Source organism: Frankliniella occidentalis, unplaced genomic scaffold (genome assembly GCF_000697945.3).
Source record: "Frankliniella occidentalis isolate FOCC.00 unplaced genomic scaffold, Focc_3.1 Scaffold4, whole genome shotgun sequence".
NCBI classification, from domain to species: domain Eukaryota; kingdom Metazoa; phylum Arthropoda; class Insecta; order Thysanoptera; family Thripidae; genus Frankliniella; species Frankliniella occidentalis.
The window spans coordinates 3086114-3096526 of NW_026267134.1; the positions used below are offsets into that span (position 1 = coordinate 3086114).

General features: G+C 55.8%; 1 protein-coding gene across 1 annotated transcript in view; it reads left to right on the top strand.

The window, feature by feature from the left end:
• The window catches only part of LOC113204199 (thrombospondin type-1 domain-containing protein 4), a 46609-nt gene that overhangs the window by 7365 nt on the left and 28831 nt on the right, over positions 1 to 10413 (top strand). Inside the window, exons 2-3 of the mRNA XM_052268966.1 lie at positions 4449 to 4539; positions 8069 to 8250. Coding sequence (XP_052124926.1) covers positions 4449 to 4539; positions 8069 to 8250 — 273 coding nt within the window. The remainder of the gene's footprint in view (positions 1 to 4448; positions 4540 to 8068; positions 8251 to 10413) is intronic.

A 10413-nucleotide genomic window follows, 5' to 3' on the forward strand; every position in this document is an offset into this window, starting at 1 on the left:
GAGAGCAAGAGGGCACGTGCGATGAGCCGCAGTTAATCCGTGCCAATCACGGTTCGGCACACAACATAGTTGCAGCGGTGGTGCGTGCCGTCGAGCATCGGTAATTTGCATAGCTTTTTGCATACGGAAGGCGAGTGTCTTGTCTCTGTCTCTGTCTCTCTCTCACTCGCACGCGTGTCGCCATAATGCACTGCGCCACCAGCGTTATGCTGTGCCTCCTTGTCGCCTCCCGCTGTCCTTCTCCGAGTGATTTGGGCGATAGGCATCGCTCCTCGTGACGCCCCGCTCCGGATGGAGCGGCGGCGGCGCGCGGCCCGGCCGTAGTGTTTCCCTTTTGCCATTCATCTCACCTCCCGTGTCTCCCCCTCTATTGCTCTCCTTCTGCTCACGACTCTCACCCAGGACGCGATCATCAGCACCCCGCATTGGCACCGCGCAGGGGGGTCCGCACTGCCCCCCAAAAATATATTGAGAGGAGTAAACAAGTAACCTAAAACTGTAAAAAGTATGTTGATAGGTACAATATATTAGTTTGTAATTTACTATTAACAAAACATGTTTTAAATGTACAACATCGCATTCTTACTCGTCGATGGATTTTGAGTAAAATTGCGAATTTCTAACAGGGATAATTAATTTTCATTTTAATTATGATTAGAAACAGGCTAGTTAATGAAATGGCTATGGCTAACTTTAGTAATGCACCTTTCTATCATCATCTCTCTTCCACCCGGTGAGGCTCTTTTTGTTTGCACAATGAGATGAAACACTCGTTGACAGAGATCGCTCCTTCCCTTTTCCCTTTCTCTCTCACTCTGACTCAGCTCATGGCGCCTGCCTGGCCTGCTGACGCCCCGAGCTGGCGCCACCCAAAAGACAAAGAGAAACGCTTCAGCAGCAACTTCCTGTTCGAATTAAAGAAGCAATTTTAGTTTCTTTTATTATAAGTCACCGATCGGTCAATGTGTTTGTCCTGTTTTGCTGGTCTCCCACAATGTGCAATGTCTAGATGAACAGCTCCGAACAGCTCAATTTATTTCTCCTGCACACACACACACACACATTTCTCATACAAACAAGCCGAGGGGGCGTGGCGGGGAGCGCCGGCTCCATTCACCCGGGACCACCGATTCATTTTCTACGGCCGCTTGGGCGCGCTCGCCTCGTTTGGTTCGATGCCCCTGTTGTGTTGCCGTTTGCGGGCGGCGTGGCGTGCCGTGGGGGCGAGGGACGGTTTAAAGGGCGCAAATGACTGTATAGGCCAGATGAACTCTATGGATTATGTCATCATTTCTTGTGAATTATATTGTTGAGTTCCTTTCTCCCCGTCTGAGGCACTGACAAGGGCCTGCTCTTGTTTTGCAGAGTAGTTGGCGCCGGGGTGCCCCCGAAGCCCTTCTGCCTGACAGAGACAATAGCGGTGCTGAACCGTGAACAGAGCTCTCTCTGTCCTTCTCTGTCTCTCTCTCTGGCCCCCCCCCCCCCCCTCCCCTCTTTTCCTCTCTCTTACTGTGTCTCAGAAGACCCTTTGAAACGGATAATTCATAAAGATGCCAAAGCTATAGTGAACTTCTCATTCCCTCATCTAAAGGATAGCATTTCCCTTTGACTTTATTGCATATTCAGTGAGAGTGAAAGGCAATAGCGGGGTTCATTGGCGATAATCTGCTGAAACCCCCACTGCAATCTGACAAATTCAATCAATCAAAGGGTCGTATCACTACTTCGATCGGCAGAATCAGCACCCTACTCTTCGAAGCCTCGGCCTCGGTTTTGCAATTTCAGGGGTCATTTCCTTTTATTATCATTATTCCTCTCTTTTGTCGTTCCGAGCCGTGTAGACGTATATCTAATTTTCCGCGAGGCCGCGGATCAGAGATGCACTTTGCACATCGCACATAAGCTTCCCGGCAATTTTCGCGCGCCGCTTCGTGACATGAGGACAAGGTTGGTAGGTGATGTCATCGCTAGCGAGTAGCAACAAAAATCGAGCGCAGCGAATCAGCTGCTGCTTCTGTTTCGCGTCACTGTGTCGCGTTACTGACACTGTTGACAGCAGCAACTCCATTAAAAGCTTACGGCGAACGTAATATGTAGTATGTGTCCAACTTCTGCGGAGGGGCTCAAGGTTGTCTCCCCCACCCTTGCGGCCGGGGGTGTGACGGTGAGGGCACGGCCAAACACCCGCGAAGGTGTGACGCGTTCAATTGCAGCGGCACGCACGCTACGCCACGCTACGCCACGCCCCGCCGCGCCTCGCCACTCCTGCGGGCGACCGCGGTGGAGTGCAACCCGCATTACAGTACTGTGCATCGGGCCCAGTGGTCCGTGGCGCGGCGGGGCGTGGCGGGGCGTGGCGGTCCGTGACCCGGCCGCGACCCCTTCCCCACCGCCCCCCTCCCCCTCCGGGGGACCACACCTTCCTCAAAGGGTTTACGACTTCCGGCCTACATGCGACGCGCGCGCGCAAAAAAATAAATAAATACTAAACGGTATGAGAAATTAAACGGCCCTCAATCGGCAGTAGTGCACTGAACTTGGGCGGGCGCGCGCGCGTCGCATGGGGCGACGCAGCCAGCCGTCACGACTCGGGCGCCGTCAGGTACAGACGGCAGCTGGAGCGAGAGAGTCAACTCGCCGAAGACACTCCATGTCGGCGGTCTAGTTTTCCGGGAGCGAAACACCATCAGCAGCAGCAACTATACGACGACGACAACAACAGACTGACATTTAGCCGGACACGGCGCCCCCCGTGTGCTGGCCGCCCCCATGGTGCCCCTGCCCCTGTCCGAGTTTATGTCCGGGCTATCGCCGCCGTAAAGGGAAGGGGATCGCATGGAGTGGCTGTCGACACCGACCTGCCGGCCGGCTAGCCGCGCGGCCCAAGGGCCCCGCGCGGGTCGCGCTCCTGGATTCAAAAAGAGAACGTAATTCTGCCGCTCGTCTGCGCCCGCCAGCCCGGCGCTGTGCTGCCCGCGGCGCCGGGCCGAGCGCCGTTCGTTGATTGGCTACCCTCGGGGCCTTTTCGAGGTTATTTTCATGTTTGTGGCTGATTTGTGACGGAAAAACAAAACGACACACACATCCGTGTTTTCTAGCGCACGCGCCACGCGCCCCAGATTGTACTATTCATTATTTTTCCGCAGCACATTCCCGCGTTGTCCTCGCTGTTCGACCTGCCGCGACTGGACTGTACACTCTTTGGCTATGGGGTTGGAGGGTTGGTTTCCTGGAGGCGTCCGCCGACTCGTCAGCCCCGAGGGGGGAAAGGTTACCCTTTGACATTCCGAGGGGGACAAGGGGGCGGGACGGCGGATGGATGAAGAGGTTACGGGCGCAACGGCCTGCCCGTCGCACCGCCCGCCCTTCCCCTCCCCTCTCTGTGAGAACGCTGCTTCTTGTATGTACAGCGACGAGGATGATTGGGGAATCTCATACAACACAGGAGTCGAGCGCATACGCTTGACGACGGCGAGGTGGAGGTGCGGGAGCGCCCGCCCCCCGCTCGATAAGTACTGAGTGGATGGGAAGCGCTGCTGCTGTTGCTGCTGCTGATGGCTGCTCTTGGATAGAGAGCTACATGTGAATGAATAGCGCCGACGAACATTCCTATTTTGTGCGTCCCCCCACGCGCCGTATCTCGGCGAAGACTCTTCATCGGTCGCGATAAGGGGTCGATCGGAAATTGTACGTCATTTTCATTTTACGAGGTGCAACGGCTGCTAGTAAGTAGGAGTTCAAGGTTGATGCCTTTTCAGACGCTATGAAAAAAGTTACCATACCTAGGAAACGAGATATGAGAAAACATTTAGCACGAACTCATAAAATTACATACTTCTGTTTCGTTCAATTTAAGTAGCCGTAAACATAAAAATTAAGTGCTGTACGTATTCCAAACTATAATGTAATTTGTTGGCTCGAAAGGGAGTATCCGAGTACCGAATGCTTCCTAGGGGACACGATGTCTTGCTGCTGCTGTTGCTGCTCCTTCGGCGTGAGTCGAGATGAGCGCGCTCTACATGCAGGGGGCGGGCACGGCGGGGTCGTTATTAGCCGCTAAGGCGAGCAACACGACGCGCGCTTCGAGATATCGATCGCTCGCGCGCTCCTCTGATTGAATTTAATCGCATCGATTAATTTGGGAGTCGAGGCCTTAATACGAGCAGGGTGGCAGCCGGTAGGCCTCCTTGCAGGATTGCTAAATCTGTGTACCTTTTTTTAAAAACTACGTAATTTTCTTCTTACGGAAGTGTTTTACGCGTGTTTTCTTTTTGCGCGGTAGGATTCGGCGGCGCCTTGCTCCCTGCACCGGGGTGCGGGCGCACCTATTTCCTCGATCAAACATGCGTGAGGAAGATCGATTCCCCCGAGAGTGCGTGCTCTATTCCTGGCCGCGGTTCTACTCTGCTGAAAATGTAAAATTGACATGGACTTCTTTTCTATTCCAGGGTGCTGGTGCTGCTCTTCGTGGCGGCGGGTGGCTGCACGGCGGTGACACCGGACCCCAAGACCTTGAGCAACAGCCTCAGCCCGCTGGAGGTGGGTATCGGCCGTCTTTTATCACTTTATTTGTGCCGTGTGTGTGTGATTGGAAAGAGACGACAGTGTGCCCCTTCCCCCTTCCCTTTTAAACAAAAAAAGCGTAAAACTTTGGTGGGCGCGCCTATCCTTCTATTATCTGACTGTCATTTTTCGGACACATCTCGTGCATCCGGCGTTGTTTTGTTTCGATTGTGGCCTGGCAGTGTTCGTTCAGTTAGCTCCAGTGTCCACCAGGTCTGTCAGACGCTACGCGCCGGCACGCCCTTCCCCGCCGCGCCACGCCGCGCCACGCCACGCCCCGACGGCGTCGACCGAAGCTGCTGCGTTTGTGGAGATCTATACAACTGTCAGTCTTCTGCCGTTGACGGAAATCGGGTGGGTCCCCCCGTGCCCCCCCCCCCTCCCTGCATTGCGTGGCAGACTGATGCGTGGCGTGGCCCGGCGGGGCGGCCAGTAGGTCAGAGAGTGCAAGCCGGCTAACGCACGTCGCCGAAGGGGGGGTCGACAAAGTTTTGATTCCGATACACTAGTACAGCCAAAAATATAGTTCTACAATTTTAACTCTCCCCCCAACTTAAATTGTTTCAGGATTGACAACTATTTGTTTCATAGAGTTATGCTGTAAAAAAATATTTTCCCACTGAGAATTTGATTTATCTTGATCTATCATGGCCTGTCAAACATTATATCATTAACAAATGAAGTGCCGTGCAAAAAGTACCACCGTCTCGTGAACTTACGACGGCAGAGTAGCGCCAGCGCTGGGGAATGCCTTTAAACACACGGGAAGACGCTGGTTATTCCAACACGCTAAAATATTACACGCCATGGGATTATAATTTCACGGCCTTCCCTCCCGTCGGCCACTCGAGACTGCAGCGGGCTGCTGTGGAGGGAGTGGGGGAGGAGGGGAGGAGGGCAGTAGGAGCACGCAATGCGGCCCTTCTTCCGCCGCTGCTCCTGCTCGGCAGAGAGATTTTTGTGTTTGAGTAGCAAGGAGCGAGCGAGGAGCGAGCAAGCGTGAGCCAATAAGAACCTGCAGGCTGCACGCGGCCGCCTCCTGCAGCCTTCCCGCGCTCCTCCCCCTTCCCTGCTCCTCCTGCTAACCCGCTCTCCTTCCGCTCCCCAAGAGATGCGTGCGCTACAGCAACGTGTACTGTGGCTGGTGGTGGTGAGGAGGTAAGTTGGGGGGGAATGGGGGGGGGGGTGCGCCTGACTCAAGAGGGGGGCACAAATTTGGAGATGTCACCGCATGTAATTTCTCCTTATCAGCAAGTTTATGGCCGAAACTAGTCCGACACCGCGACGAGAGTGAGAGGAAGGGAGCGAGAAGACAGGCGAGAGGGAGAGGGAGGGAGAGAGAGAGAGAGAGAGAGAGAGAGAGAGAGAGAGACAGACAGACAGACAGACAGACAGATAGACAGACAGACAGACAGACAGAGACATAGAGAGAGAGAGACAGACAGAGAGAGACAGAGATACCCGAGCAACAAGCCCCCCCCCCCTTTTCTACGCATAGCCTTTTTGGCTTTGGCCCGCCACCATGAATGTCCCGTGAGTCGCTCCTCTTATCACATGGCTGTGTTGCGGCCCGACGGGGTCAGTACTTTACTGACATTACGGTCAGCATACTTTGTCGAGGGGCATGAATGCGCTTCTAAACCGCAAAGAGCCTTGTGTACTGATAATAGGGCATAGAGTTGAGAGATATTTTTATTTTAAAATCCGTTACAAACGCTGTTTCCTTTGTTTCCCATTATGACCATGTAATGCAGCTACGTTTGTGTGGTCAGAGTTACGCAAAACGCTTCCCTTGCAGGACCTGCGTCTGTTTCGTTCTCCCCCCGCTCTCCCCTGTCTGCGCTGAGTGGCGCTCCGAGGATTTTGTTTTTACTGCGCTGTAAATTAACTCGTATCATAGCAGTAAACGGTCCCACACCTTTACGGCTTTCCAATCGTTTCGGGCGGTGGCGCCCTGAAGAACGGAACTAACTCCAAACTTGTTTCCAAAGTGTAACATCATCAGCCTGCAGCACTGCTCACTACCCTTAAAATGTTTTGATTGCGGTTTCTGATCTTTGCGAAAGCCCCGCCCCGACGTGTTCTCTGCTTTTTGTAGCGTTACGTTTCTCTTGTCGCCTCCGCGCGCCGCCGTTTTCTAAAATTGGCCGCCACTATTAATCAGTATGGAACGCGTGGAATTTGAGAATGGAGACACACAGCGCGGCCGTGGCGCGGCGCGGGGAGGGCAGCGTCCCGTGTCCCAGGCTGGGCTCGGCTCTGGTAGGGGGGGATGTAGAGGGCCCATAGGGGTGGCCGGTCTTATTCATCGTCCCAAATCCCAAGAGGTCCTCCCTGGGCGAGGCGAGCATGATCGTCACGACGAAGGCGGTGTGGCGTGTGGCGCTCGGCGGGCGCGAGTTTTGTGCGTCAGTATAAGTCGTAAGTTCATGTAAAAAATTTCTTAATTTCTCAGTTTCAAATCGGAACTAACCAGCACGCACTTCTTGGAAAAATTTCTCGTAAGACCTGCAAACACTTTCCGCAGTTAGGGTAAGAGCAGACGGCTATTTCGGAATCGGAATCTGAACCAAACGCGCGGTTTAAAGAAGTCATGCAGCAAGGGCGCCATATGTACAGAGCGTACAGCACACTTACCATTGCAATCCGCGGCTGCAACATGATCGGAAGTGATTCGCTTGGGGAGGAGGGGGGGGGGGGGCACGACCATGAACAGCCAACGCCAGACCAAGGAACCCGTTGACGCTGTCCAGGATGGAAGCCGGGCGCAGCGCCACGACGCGGGCGCGCCAGCACCAAGCAAAAGGCCCCCGTCTGTTTTTATGGTGTTTGCACCCAGTCCCCCCCCTCTTTCTCTTTCTGTCTCTCTCCCTCTCTCTATGTCGCTCCGTCTGGACTGCTCTCCCTTTTTCTCACAATGGTCTATGGCCTGCGGCGGGCGCCAAAACGACGACACCCAGACGACACTCGGCGGCCGTCCTGTCTACTGCTGCTCCTTGCAACAAGGCGCAAGGCGTCGTTGTGCTAATTGGGATGTTGCGAAGAATGGCTCGCCTCAGCGGCCCATTATGTTGGCGATCGTGCCAATTACCTCCTGAGGGTCCTATCCGCCCCGCCCCGCCCCGCCACTGGTGTGAAGGAGGTTATATCCTCTTTACTTCTCGGCCGGCCAGAGGCTCAAGAGGCCCCGGGCCAACGGCCGTGCCGGCAGCTCCAGAGCGGCTCATGGACCCTGGAGGAGTGCCCTCCTCGCGGTCGTGCCCGGCTTACTGCAGGTCGGAGGGTCGGGTCAGGGGGAAAGGGTCAAGCAGGGAAACGAACGCGCCCTGTGGAAAAAGCAAACGCATGAGTTGGGGGGACTTTAAGCTTGAAATTTAATGGTTGAAATTTAAAACATTGTCTTGCAAAATTCTTCAAAAAAGACAGCTGACAGTTTAAGTACTTGAAGAAGGTGTTAATCGTATGAAGAATGAAGATGTCTCAATGTTGTTTTTGACGCTTGCAGGCCGCGGTGGGCATCATCTCCCCGGTGACGCCGTCCTGGCTGTCCGGCAGCTGGGGACCGTGGTCGCCGTGGAGCGCCTGCTCGCGCCCCTGCGGCACCGGGGTGGCGGTGCAGACGCGCGAGTGCAGCAGGCGCCGGGCGCGCGCCAGGGACGACAAGGACCGCGCCAAGAAGCGCCACAGGTGAGTGAGGAGGAGGAGGAGGAGGGGGCTCTCTGGAGCAGCAGCAGCAGGCATACGCCACCTGCGGCTCACACACGACGCCTCAAACACTTCACTACTTCCGACCGGATCCTGATTAGGGCAATCACATCCCAGCCTAGCGCCAGACGGGGCGTCCCGCGCGGCCGTCACGGCCAAATCCTTATCAGTGTGATGGGGGGGGGGAGGGGGGCAAGCGGGCGGGCGATAACCTCGCGAATGCCATATCATTGTGGGACGCGCTCCTTTGTCGGCAGACACTGCATTTATCGCCCATTCAAGCGCCACAGAGTCATAGTGAGCGGGGGCCGGGGAGGGGGAGGGGGGGCTCACTGCATCGCGTCGCGGCTCTGGGGGGGCTTTACGGGCGCATGGGTCCCTTAATGGACATGTATTTCGTCGCAACTCTCAACTTTGCCCCCATTCCGTCACATTAACTTGTTTCGCGCGGGGGCCGGCGGGCGGCCGCGGCACGGGCGCACCACCAGAGCAGCAGGCCAGTCGTCGACGCGGCCGGTGCACGAGTTACAAGTCATCTTTATAGAGTCGGGTACTTTTTCCACGGCCCTCTCATTGAGCTCTGCGGGCTAAATGTGGAAACTGTTCAGATTTCAGGATAAATATCGTTATCAACGGGGATACTTCTATCATAGCCTTCCAAAATCATAACCCCCCGCCTTTTCTGCCGAGAGTGGCGACCCCCGTGCCTCGCAAAGACGGAGATTCCCTGGCAAGACTCGGCCTCCTGGACCCAGTGCGTCTTTCTGTCGCCGTGTGTCGGCGCGTGGCCCCGCGCGAGGCTCTCTGGGCGCCGCCTTTAGGCCCCGCGAGCCACACACGGAGCAAGGCGTCAGGGAGAGGTCGCCGCGGAGAATTAAGCAGCGGGCGCGACGCGTATACACCGCCGAAAAAGTAAATAAAAGCGAAACAACAAAAACAAACGGGTGTCGTTAGCGTGTGGGGGCCGTCGGTTGATGACGGAGCAAAGAACAACAACAGCAAAAACTGGAGGCGGTGGTGCGGTGGGGTGGCGGGCTGATGCATGGCATGATGAGTGAATCTCGTGGGGCGTTGCACGCAGCAAAAGTGGGCTCGTCCAAAAAAACACGTCCGTCATTCGCTATTACGAAACTTCCAAGTAGTGTAGCCTCTGCAAGCTTTCATAGCGCCTGGTGGGTAGGCAACATCTTGCCAACAGTGCATGCGTGTATTGCGGGGTGGCCCACCCCGAGTCTCGCAGGCGCCGAGCTTCCGTGTAGTTTGCCAGAGGAAGACGGTCCTACTTTCTGGGCGACCTCGCTTGCGGTCGTTGGTTTCTGGCGGGGCCGGCAGCATTTGCGGAGGGCACCTTGCTCCGGCCTGCGATGCTGTGCGGGTGGCCGGCGCTGTGCTCGCGTGCGCTGTGCTCGCTGCGGCCCCGCCCGAGCACACCGTGTAATTAGAGCGAAAGGGTCCGGCGAGCACCCGAGCACCACCTCGACGCACTCCGTGAGGTCGGGCCGGGTCGGACCCAGCAGCTAACAGGTCGCGCGGCTGCATCGGGGGCTCGGGTAGGCAACACCGCCGGGGAGCCGTGAGCAGCGGGTCTGCCTACCCGACGACCGGCAGGCTCCTTCGCCTCGAACATCCTTTCCGGTTTCACAAATTATTTAACTTGTCCAAAGAAGCTGACCTGTTTTTGAACTTACAAGTATAGGTTATTTTGAGCGACCATATTTTCTACTTTGTTTGCGTGGATAAATGTTTTCACAGGTTGAATTTGTCATGCGGACGCCATGATGATGCCTATGACTGTTAATTTAAGTTAAATCCGTTGTTAAATCCGTTGTACTTCTGCCAGTATCAAAAGTAAATAAGCGCAAATACGTTACTGCAAAAATCATATACCGCAGGCGGATATTTAAATAAATGATGTTTCTCTTGCGCCGCTGCCGCTGCCCCCGCCGCCCGCTGTCTCTCCCGGGCTCCCCTGCGGCGACGCCTGTCAGCGGAGTGACTGATGCCATCAAAACAGTCCCATCTTCCGCGCGGGTGGCGCGGCGGCGGGGCACGAGCCGGGGGAGGGGAGTGTGAAGACCGCGGCGGGGGGCCTCCTGATGCCCTCAAAGAGCAATTAGTCCCCCCCCCTCCCCTCCCCCTCCTTCC